The following is a 17,304-nucleotide window of genomic DNA, read 5'->3' as shown; positions in this document are numbered from 1 at the left end:
CGTCCTTAACAACCTCCTGACTACTTACAGGGACTCTACTAGCAATGCCAATTGCATTTTATTTTTCCTGTTATCAGATGATTTCACTCAACTGTAGAAGGGGCATAACCTCTGCATTCTGCTTCCAGGTCTCTGTACCAAGAGACATCTGCATTATCTCAGGAGGCACATGTGAGGCCTCTCAGAGCAGGGCTTTTTCATGTGCATCCGATGTTACCTGTCCAATAAGTTGGCATGTTTTAGAATAAAGCATATGTTGTGTTTTCCTCACTTTACATACAATATAAAGAGTAGGCATTGCCCAAGGTTGGCTGAGGGCAGAGTCAGCTTCAGGACCCAGGCCCAATAGATCCTAAAACCCTATACTTTCCATTGCACCATCCAGCCTCCAGGTAGAGACACCTGAACTGCAAGGCATCTTGGAATCTGTTTAATAAACTGTGGGATGAACAGTCAAAGAAGAAAAATTTTCGTGGAAGAGGCATCTTCTGCATTGACCCTTAAAGAATGAGTAGGATGTTAGCAGGCAAAATAAGAAGGAAAAGGATGGGTCAACTTGTATTCATCACTGACCTAGGGCTCGTGCAGCTGTGCCAACAGCGCCCATGAGAATTATGTGGTTCCATAACCGTGAAGTAGGCTTGTCCTCCCCAATTTACAGGTGTAGACACTGAGACCTGGCAGGTCAGTGACTTGTCGAAAATTACAAAACTGCTAAAGGCAGAAATGAGCCTACTGACTCCAAAAATTATATCCTTTCCTCCAATTCCACAGACCTAGAATGCAACGGATGCACTGACAGAAAACGTCCTTGGCCTGTGTGCAGAGACCTGGCTCATGGTCTGCTTAGCTGATGACCTGCTGGGACATCTGACCAAGGTCCATTGCTTCTCAGGGCCTCCACACCTGCTTCTGCTGGCCTTCTAGTCGTGTCCTAAATTAAAGGATGAGTCAAAGATCTCCCAACTCCAGAGCTGATAGCTTTGGGCACTGAAGCTGCCATGTCACACCCACAGGTCAGACACACAACCAAAAACAGGGACAGGTGCCTGGGTGCCAAGGGTTTGGCTTGGCTTGGGAGGTGGGTGGAGAGGGACATCGAGGGGCACATTTCTCTGCTACTCTTCTGCTCTATGAGCCTCTCTCTGCCTGACCTTGACCTCCAAGATGGGGTCTCCACTCAGAATTCTACTAGCACCCTTGTGCTATAACAACAAATAAACCTTGTGTTATGTCCCCTGTTCCTGGCACACTGCTGTGCACACCCTGGGGGTCTCTGCAGTGATAAGAGTCCTTTGTACACTAGTGAGGGGAGTGAGAGCCTCTAGGTAACTTCAGAATGGAGCCTGGTCACCAGAAAGACCAAGGCAGGACCTACAGGGACAGGGGCTAGAGATTAACTCCATCACTGAGGCCACTGAGTTCAGTTATGGCTAGTGATGAAACCTCTCCCTGTGAACCTCTTCCAGGTGGCTGTTCCTCTATCCTTTCTAATAAGCCTGTTAGTAAAGAGTTTTTTGAGTTCTGTGAGTCACTCAAGCAAACTATCTGGGAGGGGGTCATTGAGATCTCTGAATTTGTTGCCAACTTGTACAGAAAGTTGGGTGACCTGAAATCTGCAGTGGGGAGCAGTCCTGAGGGACTAGGCCCTTAAACTCATGGGGCCTGCACTGATTCCAAGTAGTGTCAGCGTGAAACTCAGCCATAGGACACCCAGCCAATGTCCAGAGCTGAGATCAGCATTAGTCAGCGTTAGGCAGAAATAAAACAACATCACACCCATCCTCCAGGCCTCACCTCCCCCTACATGGGGTCTCAGGGCCCTTCATGGTGGCCTCAGATCCTGCTGCTCAGCCCGCCTCTAGGCAGCACTTGTCACTCCTGGCAGGTCTGGCTCTTGAATGTCCTCCAGTGTACTTATTGGTCCTTAAATAATAATATTATATAACAATTTTTAAAGTTACTAATATCTTTTGCTTAATTTGAGCCTCTTGGCAAACCTATCATATCTCATTTAATAAGTGAGCAAACTGAGGCTCAGAGAAATGAATCAGGTACGGAGGGGGTCTGTGCCCAGTAAGCAATGAGCTGATGCTCCTTCTGCCTGGGCCTCTCCAGCCCAGGTCAGTTCAAGGCATCCCCAGAAACTGCTACACACAGGGAATGATTTAGATGATGTCCCTCCTCCAACTGGAGTGCACAGCTCTGCCAATTCTACAAATTAAGAAGAAAGTTCCCCAGAGGCCTGGTTTTGCAATGAGGCAGGGGCTGTTCCCCTTTCGGGTGGATGTTTACTACTTGAGTGCTGAGCAGCCCCAAGGCAGAAAGCCCCTGGACAGAATACAACCTCAGTGGTCCCTGCAGCAAGTCAGGAATGCACTAGGCCTCAGGAGCCCAGAAAACTATGAGAGGCTGGGAAAGCTGCTCCCTGACCCACTGTGGTGCCCCAATAAGGAGCCACCCTGTGAGATTTAGGGGGCCACCCATCCTGAGAGCTCACCTGGCCACACACCCAGCTTCCTGAAGAGCCTCAGCCCTGGCTCTGCGGGCAGGCTCTGGGTGCTGGACAGCCAGGGTACACGAGTGAAGATGGGGGTCCCTCCATGTTACTGGGCCTGCACCCAGCACAGAGGCCCACCTGAACTTCTGCCCCTGGCCTGAGGGTAGTGTGGCCTATCTGGGGGTCTGGCTCTAAGTTTCTGTTTTGCCTGGAGCTCTGCTGGCCCCTCCCCTCTCCTGGCCACACCCCTGTGTGGTTTCCTCTGGAAGGCCTTTCACTAACTGAGAGTGTTCTTCCTGCCTGCTGACCCAGGCAGAGGAGAAATCTGAAGAGACCTGAGTGTGCAGCTTGGAACCAAATCTTGCGATCTGAAAGCCCACCCTGTGCTTGTCCTTCCCCCCACCCCACCTCCAGTAAACATCAAAGCACAAGGCTGCTCCCAGGACTCCAGGACCAGGAGAGGGAAGACTGAGGAGCACAGAACAGTGAGTGTCCCAAACATCCCATCCCCCATCCTCCCCTGCACTCTCCTGACAGCCCCCAGCCCTGACCCAGCCGCTCAGTAACCTGACCCCTCCCAGGGTCCCCCAACTCCTCTGTACTCCTCCTTCCCCTGCCTTCCCTGCCTCTCCCCTTCACCTCCCTTCCCCCAAAACCATCTATTGGCAAATGCTCTGGGGTTTACAAAGTGGGTTCAGAATGCTGAACAGCAGTTTACCAGGTGATGATAAGGACCCCAGTGGAGTCTTGCACTGGGAGATAGTTGTGCCCAAGGATGAGCACTATTCCCTGCCTGTCTGATGCCTCTCACTGCACCGCTTCCACAGTGAATGTCCCCAAGGCCCTCCCAGCCTGGACTAAGAAGTCCAGTGGAGCAGACAGAGCCGATGCCTCAGACAAGCTCAAAGGAACAGAGATGGCCAGTAGTATCCAGCAGCAGCTGGCCCAAAACTTGGAGTTACTGAGGAAGGACCAGCTGAAGGAGTTCCAGCAGTTGCTGCCTGAGCAGGATCTCTGCAAGCAGTCCCCTGGTGTGACCACAGCTCAACCAGAGAAGGTGGACAGCATGGAGGTGGCTTCACACCTGGTGGCTCAATATGGGGAGCAGCAGGCCTGGGACCTGGCCCTGCAGACCTGGAAGCTGATGGGCCTGAGCGAGCTGTGTGCCCGAGTCCAGAAAGAGGCAGCCTTGGAGTCAGGTAAGTAGACAAAGCACCGTCTGGGTACTGTCCATCTCCTGCCCCCAACACGAACCCCCTGCCAGACCTTCCTCTGAACAGTGACTGAGGACTTCCTTGTCAGAGAGGGAGATCCAGGCTCACACTAGACTGGAGCTAAGAGGCTATCTGTGAAAGGAGGGCCTCACTGGACCTCACTTACACCAAGGGCATCCTCAGAAACCCATGTGGTCACCACAGAACCTGGGAGGGAGAATTCAGAGGGCCGGAGGGACCAGAGGTTGACACTCAGAAGGCACCTGCAGGAAGGATGTGGGTTTCATACCCATCGCTCAAGCAGGAACTTGCCTGGCCTTGTGCTATAAGCACAGAAGGGAGTTGGTGAGAAACAAGTTCCTTTCCCAGAACCACCACAGAGGACAAGTGGCCTCACTACTCTCTACACCTGTCTTCCCATCTGTAAATGTAGTGAGTAAGAGCCTGCCTTCTGGGCTGTGAGAGGGTCAAAGAGAGAATCCAGTGTCCCAAAACTTGTTCTGCTACTACTGTTGCCGCCACCGAAGATGTCACTACTGTTAGCAGCCTTGGGTGGCAAAGGATTTACCCTCCTGTGCAAGGAGCTGAGGCACAAAGAGGAGTCATGAGTTACATGGGGAGGGAGAGGCAGAACTGAGACACAGATGCAAACTTCCTGGAGCCAGGTCAGGACCTGCACCTGGCACTGTCATGGCGTCCTTCTGCATGAGAGGCTGGGGCAGGCTGCAGTGGGTGTGCTGGTCCCTCCTGACCTCTCTGAGTAATCAAGGTCTCTGCCTCCTGGTTCTTCCTGGTTGGAGGACCCCAGGATCAGTAACCTGGCTCTTGCCCACCCTGCTTGCTAGCGTCATCCTCCTTACCCACTTCCCACTGCCCCATGTCCCCTATTCCGCTACCCACCCCAGTTCCAAACAGACCTTTGCTACAGGGTTCCCCTCCACCACGGTGATAGAACTGAGTTCTGGGGCCCCTCCAGTACTTAGAAAGAACTTGAAACTCTTGCCTGACAGATGGACAGAGCTGGAAAGTGAGGTTTGCTAGTTGGCATGAGAGCCCAGGTGGGGCTGCGTGGCAGCCAATGGGTGTGCACCCAGGTGAGGCTGTAGCTGCAGCAGGACCTGGGCCAGGAAGCTGCATAAGGAGGCCAGAGGAGCCAGGATGGGGCCGTGGGGCCAGTAGGCCTACAAATGATCTTTCAGGAACATTGCAGTGTTGAGATCACAGCCCCTCTGATCTGACAGGTGGTGGACTGAGACCCATGCAGGCCAGGCAGTGAAACTGACCCAGCCAGGTGCCACGTGTAACAGGGTCCTGGCCAAGACCCAGCTCAGGTGCTGGTTTCAGTGACTCTGAAGTTCTGTGGGGTCAGGGTGGTGGAAAGTTCCAAGGAGGCCTCTGTTCTCCAGGTGAAGCCCAAGAGGAAGGGGTTCTGCAAGCCCATTCCCCCTCTCCTGACTTTTGTCACTTTGGCCTTCACCACACTGAGTCACCAGGCTGAAATCTCAGCCACCCCTGGCCTCTTTCTCTTTTCATCCAAGCGACCAAATCCACACTCACACAGCACTTGGAAACAGAGCCAGGGCTGGAACCTAGAACCAGCAATTTCTCCCTTGAGTCTGCTGCTGCTTTGGGAAGGACCCCACTCATTTCCATGTCCCCTTCTCTCTTCCCCTTCCTCCTGGGCCCACTCTCACTCCTCCTGCTCCCAAGCCCTGGAGCTGATGGTCATGGGTTCAGGCTCCTTTGTCTGGTATAAAATAACAGGTAACCCTGCTCTCTTTCAGTTTCCGATTGTATTGAATATATTTACATCTCTTTTCTTTAGTCTGTGTGTGCCCTTAAGGCTGAAGTGAGTCTCTTGAGAGAAGTGTGTAGTCAGGTCTAGGGGCTTTATTGTTGGTTTGTTTTCATTTTTTATCTATTCATCCACTCTATGTCTTATGATTGAAGAATTTATCCTTTTGCATTTAAAGTAATAATTGATAGGGAAGGACTTGTCAATATTTTTGCAGCTATTTTGTACTTTCTATATTCCTTCCTTCCTGTCTTGCTGTTTTCCTGTGTTATTTGATCATTCTCTGCAGTGGTAGCTGATTCCTTTCACCTTGTCTCTTGTGTATCTGCTACAGGGTTTTGCTTTGTGTCCACCACGAGACTGACATTCATTATACTTACTAGTCTGTGTTAACCTAATGAAAACTTAATTTCAATCCTATGCAAAAATTCTGTGCTTTTACTCCCCCCATATTTTATCATTTTGATGTCATATTTACATCTTTTATATTGTATATCCATCATAAAATTATTTTTAAAAGTTATTTTCAAAGTATATTTTATTGATTATGCTTTTTCAGTTTTCCCATTTTTTCCCCTTTTTCCCCCTCCACCCTGCACCCCCAACCCTTCAGAATTTTCCCCCTTAGTTCATGTCCATGGGTTGTCCTTATAAGTTCTTTGAATTCTCTGTTTTCTATACCATTTTTGACCTCTCCCCATCTATTTTATGCCTACCAATTATGCTTCTTCTTCCCTGTATTTTCCCCCCATTCCTCCCCTCCCCCTCCCCACTGAAAACCCTCCACGTGATGTCTATTTCTCTGATTCTGTTTCTATTCTACTTGTTTGCTTAGACTTTGTTTTCATTGTTTTTTTTAGGTGCATTTGTTGATAGTTGTGAGTTTGTTGTCATTTTACTGTTCAAAGTTTTTTTATCTTTTTCAATTTTTTATATAAGTCTCTTTAACATTTCATATCATAAGGGCCTGAGGATGAACTTTTTTAACTTGACCTTACCTGGAAAGCACTTTATTTGCCCTTCCATTCTAAATGACAGCTTTGCTGGATAGAGTCATCTTGGATGTAGATCCTTGCCTTTCATGACTTGGAATATTTCTTTCCAGCCCCTTTTTGCCTTCAAGATTTCTTTTGAGGAATCAGCTATTAGCCTTATGGGAACTCTTTTGAAGGTAACTCTCTCCTTTCCTCTTGCTGCTTTTAAGATTCTCTCTTTATCTTTAATCTTGGCTAATGTAATCATAATGTGCCTTGGTGTGTTCTTCTTTGGGTCCAACTTCTTTGAAACTCTCTGGGCTTCCTAGATTTCCTGGAAGTCTATTTCCTTTGCCAGATTGGTGAAGCTTTTTTCCTTCATTGTTTGTTCAAGTAAGTTTTCCATTTCTTGCTCTTGTTCTTCTCCTTCTGGCACCCCTATAATTTGTATATTGGAATGTTTAAAGTTGTCCCAGAGGTTCCTAAGCCTCTTTTCATTGTTTTAGATTCTTGTTTCTTCATTCTGTTCTGGTTAAATGATTATTTCTTCCTTCTGTTCCAAATTGTTGCTTTGAATCCTGGTTTCCTTCCTGTCACTTTTGTTTCCCTGAATATTTTGCTTTATTTCACTTTGGGTATCTTTCATTTGTTCTTTCATTTTGTGACCAAGTTCAATCAGTTTTGTGAGCATTTTGATTACTAGGGTTTTAAACACTTGCACAAATATGTTGGCTATCTCCTTATTGCATAGCTTTCTTTCTGGAGTTTTGCTCTATTCTTTCATTTAGGCCCTATTTCTCTGTCTCAGCATACCAGCATGGTTGGTCTGGTTGACTCTTTCTATAAGTCCTTGATTGTGGGAGTTCCATGCAGTTTGATTTTCTGGCACTTCTGGTTGTTTATTGACTTTAGATTGGTTGTTATCCTCCTTTTGGTTGTGCAAGGAAGCAAGGGCTTCCTTGGCCCTTTACATCTTGGCTGGACAAATAGCATTATTTTTAAAACTTTGTCCTTTTCTTTCTCTTGGAGTTTCACTCTCTAAATTTATTATTTCAATATAATTAAAATGTGGTAGAAAATGATACCGCACAAGTAATAAGTTTGTTGAACTCCTCCCTTTGGGCACTGAGTAGTTGGTAAGTGCTGATGTCATTGCTCTCCCATCATTGAGTCGGTACTTTCCCAAAGATAAATGCACACACAGCCTTTTCATAATAGTTATTATTCCAATAGCCATACAACAGAGTTTGCAAGTGCAGGAGGTCAAGACCACTTCTTAAATTGTGGAAATGTACCATCTCCAGACTGTATATTTGAACTGTAAACAAGTTCAAATGTAAAAAAAAGGCAATTTTTTCATAAATAGTTTGTCTTTTACTAGCAATTACATATTCTTTTTTAAACCCTGAAAATTTTCTCTGTACAGTATATATATAATGTGTGTGCATGTGTGAATAAAGTGATGGTAGTTACCCTTGCCCAAAGATCACATATTTTTCTTAACCATCTCTATTAGTGTCCAAAAGAATACAGATACATATCATGTTGAGAATTAAACACATAATATTGAAATGTAAACAAGCCAAGGAGTTACTGAACAGCAAATGGGGTCCTGCTGTTGCTGCCCATAGGCAAATTTCGGAACCAGTGACTTGGTGAAAAAGAAAGGAATCTTTTGTTCAAAAGCTACATAATTTTGGAAGAATGGCAGACTTCTGTCTCAGAGCCTGTCCCCTTAGAACACCCAAAGAAAAATAACTCTGACACCCTCTGCCAGGCCAGACTGATCCTGGGGTGCTCTTGGAGTCCTTCTCTCATTTAAAATACTGTCCTTTGGAAAACACAGGCAGCCACCGCATGATCATCCATGTGGAACCCCAAGGAAGACAAAGAGGGCCCTTCCCTTCCCTGCCCTTCCTCCTTTTATATCTTTTGGCCTATACTTCCACTCATTCTGGAAGTATCCACCTTCCCAGACAATTTCATCCTTGATTCACAGTCAGCACCTCAACTTGTAGTGTCTCTGGAAGGGAATAAGAAGGCTTTTTCTTCTGTCAGTCATGTTCACCAGCCTGTGGTATCTCTGCCTGAGTGTAGGGAGATCTGTCATGCACCCAGCTAGCTTGTTTACTCTTGCCTGGAGCAACTCCCCCATGGTCCTTCCATTCTCCTCCCCAGTGATCTGATCAGACACCTCTGTATTAATTTTCCACTTTAACACTTCTGACCTTTGTCATCTTACAAAGGCAAATGTGCACGTCTCATTCTTGTGGAGCTACTTCCTGCTGCCCAAGTTTGTAGTCCTACCTATCTTTGGGTCCAGAGAACAAGAACGAAAAATTGTGGTCACAAATGAAGGAAAGACTTTACACAAGGGAGGAGGATCTTGTAAAGTCCAGGTCAGTTGGTTGTCCCTGTGAAGCAGCATTCATGATCCAAATACAGCATTGCTGGTCTTGTTAAAGGCATATTCCAAACCATAAGAAATGTAGGGATGAATATTACAGTGTGCCAGATTAAGAAAGGAGTGGCTTTATTGGAGGAAGGTATGCAAGGTATATCACACCTGTTTGAAGCTCTTTTGTCTACTATACTTAAATCAGGCTGAGGAGAATATTCTAAGATTTCCCCTTCTGAAGATTTGTGAGCCATTTCTGTCTGAACCATTAGGGAAGAAAAGGAAAGCCGTTTTAAGAAAAGCTAATAGACAAGTCATACTTCACCAACTCAAACATACAGTCCAGCCAATAAATTGAGTCTTATTTCAGGAGGTGGTGATACAGATGGGCTTCTTAAGTGAGGTCAATACTTTGTAAACAAGCTCCCAGGTAATGAGTTCATAGGCATATACTCCATGAAAATAAAAGGAAGAACACAAAGTTTAATTTACACAACAAATCATAAGCCAGTCTCTGCTATTGCAAGAATGTCTTTAGAGAAGATGACCAGTCATAATGCCTTTGCAGGAGTGATATTAAATAATGACCATTTGACAAATTCTTCTTGTCTGTAAGTTGAACAACTGGCAACCTCATCAGGTGCTAAAAGAACATCTGTATGCAGAAACTAGTTCAGCTTCCAAGTGAAAATAATACTTGGAGGACAATTAGCTGCACTAGAGTATAATATCCACAACTGAGCATTACGAATCTCCTTGAAATATGATATTTTTCCTTAAGACCACCCTCACAGTCACTAGACTGCCAGTATTTAACTTTTTATAATTTGCATAAATGCAACAAGAACAGCAATTCAGCACATAGACTCTTTGAATCTGCTTTGCTGTAACTTACACAAGGAACCCTTATATTGAGCTTTAGTAAATCCTGCAGGGCACAGAAGCCCAGCCACACACCTGCCATATGGCTTTGCTCGCAACTCCTATATTCTTCAAGTCCTTGAGGTTCCAAATGTGTCTTAGGGTCCCTTCTTTGCCATATTTCAGGAGAGCCACCTTTGTTCATTACCTGGAAAGATTGCCACTAATCACATGACTGAATGAGGAGCCAGGCCATTTCTCCAGAGGGCTTTCATTGTCTTCAACGGTCAGTCTCATTTCCTCAAGGCTTTCTGGTAACAACCAGAGTCCAGGCATGTCTCCTTCAGGCCTAACATTCCAGTTAAAGTCTTAGTTATTAAAACCACCATTCAAAATGATCTTATTGGTTTTATGCAGAGAAAATTTATGCCATTACTCACTCACGAAGAATGCCAAAATGTGGAGAGATCAGGTAGGGAGAAAATACAAAGCAAAAAGGAAAAATCTTAACCTTCCAATATCCACCAAATTTGCATCTCCATTCCTAATGCCTTCTAGTACTAAAACCATACACTGTCTTTCAAACTTAATATGAAGTTTTAACTCTTAGATACCTTGATTTCCTTTCAAAGCAGCTAAAGGAGAGACTGGGAATCTTATATCACACCAAGCAGTATGCCAGTGGGCACCAAACAACCTTTACCAGGTCCAACTGGCACAAAGGCCTCAGTGGCAGAGACTTTCTCTCACCAACTGTTATGCCAATCGGTCCACATAAGAGACATTCTCTCACTGGCCAGTGCACCAACCATGGCTCAAAGTTCCAAATGGCAGAGGCAGAGGGTTCCAGGGGCACACAAAATAGCAAAGTTCAAACCAAGTCCTAAATAGATAAGAAAGCAAGCATAGAATAGCTGTAACCAAGACCTGAAATTTCTTTCTTTTCAAGTCAAAACTTTCACAACCTTTTATATACCTTTACAACTTTCAATACACCTTCTGTACTCATTTAGAAATAACCATTTCAGCCTAACTCATGTTCAATCCTCGTCCTTTTAATGATGGAAAGGACCATACTCAGATTCTGTATCAGGCAGCTAAAAATCTTTATGTTTCCAAACACAGCCTAATTCTTGTTGTGTAAAATAATATAAGAGGAAATAATGTAAAAGGAGCATTGTCACATTGAGATGGGGGCTACTCTCCTTTTCCAAAAGACTAATTTTTAATCTCCTACCAGAGTTCAGGTCCAGTTTTCCCTTTCAGCATCAGCTACAGCAGCAAGGCCTAAGTTCTCAGGTGGTGCCCCTTGATCTGTGTGTGGTGACTCCAAGGATTGATTCCCCATGAGCTTTAGAGAAAAGAATGTTGTCAGCGGTCATGGGAATCAGTCCATTGCTCAGCTATCTCCTGCTTAGGCCCTTGAGTCTTCCAGCTCTTTGGTAAGAGTCAGCCTCTAGGCCAGAATGGTGTGAGGACTCATCAGACTTATAGATGGACCTGCAATAAGCAAACTTGTACAAAATGGTCAACATTTTCCCTAAATGTTGCACATATTACTTAATTTTTACTCGTGTTCCATATCTAAAGTAGGCATTCCTAAAACAGAAATGTGAAAAGGTCTCCCATAAACTATTACAAAAGGGCTTAATTTAAGCCCACTTCTTGATGCTACCCTAATTTGGAGCAAGGCTATAGAGAGTGTTTGTCTCCATTTCACATGCGTTTTCTGATGTGTTTTCACCAGGATCTTCTTTATTGTGTGGTTCATCTTCTCATTCTTTCGGGTAGAAGAGGTCTCCAAGATGCACGTAGTTTCCATTGAATTTGTAGTGGCTCCTTAGTCTTCTGGGATATCTCTGAAGTGAATAATGCTCCACTGCCACTTTGAATGCTGTAAGGAAGTCCAAACCTAGAAATTATTTAAGTAAAAGTTTTGCTACTTCAGTTATCTTTTCCATTCTAGTGGGTTATGCCTCTACCCATGCAGAAAAAGTGTCCACCAAAACTAATAAAAATTTGAAATTCCCTCTAGTTTTAGGCATTTGTGTAAAGTCTACTGGCCAGTCTTTAAATGGGCATAACCCTTTAAATTGTACTTCCTTTCCTGCTGGGGCCAGCTCTGTCTTAGGTTTGTTTTTGGTGCATACTTGATGGTCTTGAGTGATCCTCTAAATGGCCTTGAGGACTCTTCAAATGTGGCCTAATTAGGTCCATCAAATTATCCCTTCATGTAGGTGTTTAGAAATGAGATACACCAGAGCTTCAGAGAGAGAGATTATACCATGAGTGTTCATCTTCCATACAGAATAAGGGTCACTGTTAGAGAATCCCCATTCACAGGCCTGTTCCTCATCTTGTTCTGTATATAGGGTTTAAATTTTGACAAGTTCAAATGGTGGATCAAAACCCCTAAGTGTAGTGGTCCTCCAGCTGCTTGTTTCACTGCTTTATCAGCAGATGTCTTTCCCTGACTTATTTGGAAACCAGCCATTCTGTGTCCTTGGCGGTGTATTAAGACAATCTGGTTCAGTAGGTTCACTGCCTCTAGCTATTGTAAAATCTCTTTTGCAGGTTTTTTAAAATTTTATTTCTTTATTTTTAGAGAGAAGGGAAGGGAAGGAGAAAGAGTGGGAGAGAAACATCAATTTGTGGTTGCCTCTCATGTGTCCCCCAATGGGGACCTGACCTGCAACCCAGGCATGTGCTCTGACCGGGAATTGAACCAGCAACCCTTTGCTTCACAGGCCCATGCTCAATCCACTGAGCTACACCAGCCAGGGCTCTTTTGCATGTTTAATGTCCTTGTTTCCTGACATTAAGAGCCCTTTCTCTTTCCATATTGCACCATGGGCATGGATACTATGAAGGCATATTTGGAGTTGGTGTAGATGTTAACCTTCTTTTTCTGAGACATTACTAAGGCTCTGGTGAGAGCTACCAGTTCAGCCTTTTGTGTTGAGTTTCTCAGAGCAAGGGCCTTGCTTTCTATTACCTTGTCTGTGGGGACTACTGCACACCTAGCTCCTGATGCACCATCTTCTGTGAGTCTGCTCCTGTCTGTGGATAGCTCCCACTCTGGTGCTGTCGGTGGCTGATCCAATAGTTCTGACCTGCTGAAATAAACTTGTTATTGATTTCCAAGCTGTCATGCTGGAGGGCTGGGTCTCCCTCTGAGTCCAGGAGCAGGGTAGCCAGGTTCAAGGTTGTAGTAGTCTGTAAGATAACATTTGAGTTGTCTAACAGAATGACCTAGTATATTCCCATGTGCCCTGCCATCAGCCAATACCCTCCTTTCTGTTCCAATAGAGTTAGGACCTGGTGTGATATGTATACCATAGTAGGCTGCCCCAAAGTGAACTTCTCAACTTCCTGTAAGCTGTCACAGGTAGCTGCCACTGCCTAAATGCATCCCTTTGTCATGTGATCCAATTTCTTTGAGAGATAGGCTATGGGTTGGGGGATGTTTCCCAAAGTTTGGATTAGTAACCTCAGTCCAGTCCTTTATCTTTCATGAATGTATTATTTGAATTTTTTTTTTTAATTGGGTGATCCTACTATAGGAATTGAAACTAACTTTTCTTCAAGGTATCAAATGCTATCTGACAATTTCTTGATCATTCAAAAGTTTCAGAGTTCAGTCATTTTAAGGAATTATACCGTGGTTTTGCTATAATCCAAAGTCTGGAATGCAAATTCATCAGAATGCTATAGTCCTTAATAACCCATGAAGCTGCCTCCAGTTCTCTGGGATTTTTATTGGAGCAATTGCTTGTTTTCTATCCACCATCAATCCCTTAGTACCCTGTTTCAATTGAAACCCATATGTCACTCTTGCTTGTAAATCTGGGTCTTGTGATGGGATAGTTTATATTTTCTTTTTGCCAAATGATTCAGGTCTATGATGGTATTAAGTAAATGGTCTTTATAGATATTGCTAGCTATCAGTAAGTCATCTATGCATTATAAAAGAACTCCTCATTTCAATCAAATATTCCATAAGTCCTTTACTAATTCTTCCCAAAGTATACTCACAGAGTTCTTAAATCCTTGTGGTAACATGGTCCAACAGTTTGGTGCATGGCTTTAGTTTCTTGGTTCTGCCATTCCAGGGCAAATAGTAGCTGAGCCTGTTCATCTATTGGGATGCAGAAAAAAGCATCTTTCAAGTCAAGTACTGAAAACTATTGGCTATCCCCAGTCACCACGGTTAATAGAGTATAAGGGTTGATAACCATAGGATGAATGTCCTGAACAATGTCGTATGGTGCTAAGATTATGTACAAATCAATACTCATTAATAGTGTGGCTCTTCAGCAAAATGGAAGTGTTTAGGGGATTGGCATGACCTGATATTAAAAATTTTGTAATATTGGCTGAATCCCCTTTAATGCTTCCTTCTTAAGGGGATATTATTTCTTTCATGGGATCTATGTCCCATCTTTTATGTTAATTTTTATGGCTAGATGTTAACCATTTTACCTGAGGTCCCATCAGCCCAAATGGTTTGATCGACCTGCTCATACACCTTGGGGGAGAAGAATCACAAAGGGTGCACCCAGCCCAGTGGTACATCATGACCATAGTACCAGTCTCTGACTGTGAAGTGCCTCCTGCCCCTTCCTCAGGTAGCTGATCTGTGGGACATACAACAGGGACAGGGTGGCCCATAAGTGACAACCACCACCAGTGTTGGTAGACATGGTTGATCTGCCCCCAGTGTCTTTGCATTTCCATCACTCCTGGTCATTTTTTGGCTTCTCAATTAATTCCAAGGTCTCTCCCTTCTGGAATGTGAGATTCTCAGTGACAAGATGAAAGTGTACAGTGTCTGGACCACATGCAGGACATAGGTGTCCTGGCCATTATTCAGGTGAGCCTTTCAGCAGGCTAAGAAGCTGGGGAATCCAGAGACCAGCTCTTCTACCTCCTCTAGGATGTAGTTAGAGGGAGACCAGCTCAACTGCCTGTTGCAGCCACCATGCCAGCAGCCATTGCTGCACTTCCCCGTAACAGTGACATGCAACTCCATCACAAGAGACAGTTTGTCTACCTTCACAGTCATGTCGACAGACTTGAAAAGTCCAGGATGTTGAGATCAGAGGTGCAGTTGGCATGCTCTTATTGGCGTGGTACTCAGCATTTGTGCTGGATCTCGGGACATCTCCCAACCCTGGTCTTCCTCTTGGTCTTGCTGAGGGCCTTGTGTTTCCTTTGGATTCTTCATGAGGGAGCCCTTCTTCATGCTGATCTGCTTCTTGATGTAGTTGGACAGCACATAGCCTACCCTGCTGGCCACATTCTTCACCCACCACCATGTCCTGGAGTCATTCAGCAGACACATGGGCCAGTTCCTGATGTCAAGTTTCAGGTCCTGTTGGGAAATTCAGTCCCACCTGGGTATAACAACAACTTCTGTCATCTCTCATGGAGGCCTTCTTTGGTGCTCAGTTAGGAGAGATGTCTGGCAAAACAAAAGTACTCAAAAGGAAAATTTTTAGCTGATTATACCTCTGAAGTTAAAAAGCTATAGGTGACTCACTCAGGAACTGATTCCCTGGAGGCACCATTAAGAGAAACAAGTGAAATGAGGAAGAGGGTGGGGGAACCAAGGAAACCTGCATTATAGAGCACATACCCCTGTGACTAACTGAGGTTTGATGCTCTGCGGGCCCTCAGGAGACATTTTATTTTCATTTATTTATTTTTTATTGATTATGCCATTACATTTGTTCTATTCCCCCCCAGTTACCCTCCACCCTACACACCCCTCCCCCACCATTCCCCCCCTTTAGTTCATGACCACGTGTCTCAAGTTCTTTAGATTCTATATTTCCCATACTATCCTTACCCTCCCCCCTATCTATTTTCTATTACTGTCTATGCTACTTATTTTCTGTACCTTCTCCCCCCTTCTCCTTCTTCCACTCCCCTGTTGCTAATCCTCCACGTGATCTTCATTTCTATGGTTCACTCCTGATCTAGCTGTCCTCTTAATTTGCTTTTGTTTTAGGTGTGGTTGTTGATAACTGTGAGTTTGCTGTCCTTGCAATGTTCATCTTTTTTATCTTCTTTTTCTTAGGTAAGTCCCTTTAACATTTCATATAATAAGGGCTTGGTGATCATGAACTCCTTGAATTTGGTCTTATCTGAGAAGCACTTTATCTGTCCTTCCATTCTAAATGAAAACTTTGCTGGGTAGAGCAATCTTGGTTGTAGATCTTTGGTTTTCATGACTTGGAATACCTCTTTCCAGCCCCTCTTGCCTGTAAGGTCTCTTTTGAGAAATCTGCTGACAGTCTGATGGGGATTCCTTTGTAGGTGACAGTCCCCTTATCTCTTGCTGCTTCTAGGATTCTCTCCTTCATTTTAATTTTGGCTAATGTAATGATGATGTGCCTTGGTGTGTTCCTTCTTGGGTCCAAGTTCTTTGGGACTCTCTGAGCTTCCTGGATTTCCTGGAAGTCTGTTTCCTTTGCCAGAATGGGGAAGTTCTCTTTATTTATTTGTTCAAATAAGGTTTCCACTCGTGACTGTTCCTCTTCCCCTTCTGGTACCCCTATAATTTGAATGTTGGAACATTAAAAGATGTCCTGGAGGTTCCTAAGCCTCTCCTCATTTTTTTTTTGCATTCTTGTTTTTTCATATTTTTCTGGTTGGTCATTTTTTTCTTCCTTCTAGTCTACTCCCTTGATTCGAGTCCCAGTTTCCTTTCCATTACTATTGGTTTCCTGTGCATTACCATTCATTTCAATTAGTTTAGCCTTCATATGTTCCTCTAATTTGTGACTAAAATCAACCAGTTTTGTGAGCATCCTGATCACCAGTGTTTTGAACTGTGCATCTGAAAGTTTGGCTATTTCTTCATCACTTAGATTTATTGGCTCAGGGGCTCTGAGTTGTTCTTGAGCCATGTTTTTATCTGTTTGTGCCTGTTATGTATGAGGAGCGGAGCCTTAGATGTTCACCAGGGCGGGGCCACCCAGGTCACTGGTTTGTGATGCTGTATGTGGGGGCGGAGTCAGAGAGGGAGCAATGGCGGTCCTCTCCACTCGCCCAGTCCATCCCACCACTCACCCCCACCTGCTTATCTGAGTGGAAATGTGCGAGCCTGCTGCCCTGTGCCCTGAGGTCTCAATGCTCGCCTCTTCACTGGTTTATCTGCAAGCAAATGCTCAACCGACCGCAGACAGCCAGCCGCACCTCTTCCCTGTGTCCACCTGTAGCTAGCCCGCACCTGGGATCTGTGCCTTCAGCTGCTTGCGCACCACCCGGGTCGGGGATCTTTTTGGCCAACCCACTCCGCTGCTGTCTTCGCCCCTCTTACCGGTTTAGCTGAGCATTTCATTGTTTTCAGACTCCATATTGTCGATTTTCTGTGTGGTTTGGTTGTGTTTATTGTTAAAACTTTGTTGTTTTTAGATTTGGTTGTGTGCCCAGCAAGGCGTTTCTACCTATGCCTCCATCTTGGCGGAAGTCCTCACCTTTTGTCAGAAGACATTTTAGAACATACCTCAGAGTGCTGCCTCCTGAGAGATAAGGGACTGCCATCTTTCACTGGT

The 17,304-nt window shown here is 44.8% G+C and overlaps 1 protein-coding gene across 9 annotated transcripts in view; it reads left to right on the top strand.

The window, feature by feature from the left end:
• The window catches only part of NLRP1 (NLR family pyrin domain containing 1), a 134,870-nt gene that overhangs the window by 66,517 nt on the left and 51,049 nt on the right, over positions 1–17,304 (top strand). For 7 of the 9 annotated variants that reach the window (XM_053672569.1, XM_053672571.1, XM_053672570.1 and 4 more), the window contains exon 2: positions 3,328–3,699. In XM_053672569.1, the coding sequence (XP_053528544.1) occupies positions 3,328–3,699 (372 nt within the window). Of the gene's footprint in view, positions 1–2,780; positions 2,986–3,327; positions 3,700–15,778; positions 15,825–17,304 lie in introns of those variants that run through there. The other 2 variants (XM_053672564.1, XM_053672568.1) reach the window with 2 other exon arrangements.

This window comes from Artibeus jamaicensis, unplaced genomic scaffold, assembly GCF_021234435.1.
Source record: "Artibeus jamaicensis isolate MK-2021 breed Jamaican fruit bat unplaced genomic scaffold, CSHL_Jam_final contig_777, whole genome shotgun sequence".
Lineage (NCBI taxonomy): Eukaryota > Metazoa > Chordata > Mammalia > Chiroptera > Phyllostomidae > Artibeus > Artibeus jamaicensis.
The sequence above is the reverse complement of the archived record's forward strand: the minus strand, read 5'-3'. Positions and strand labels throughout refer to the sequence as shown.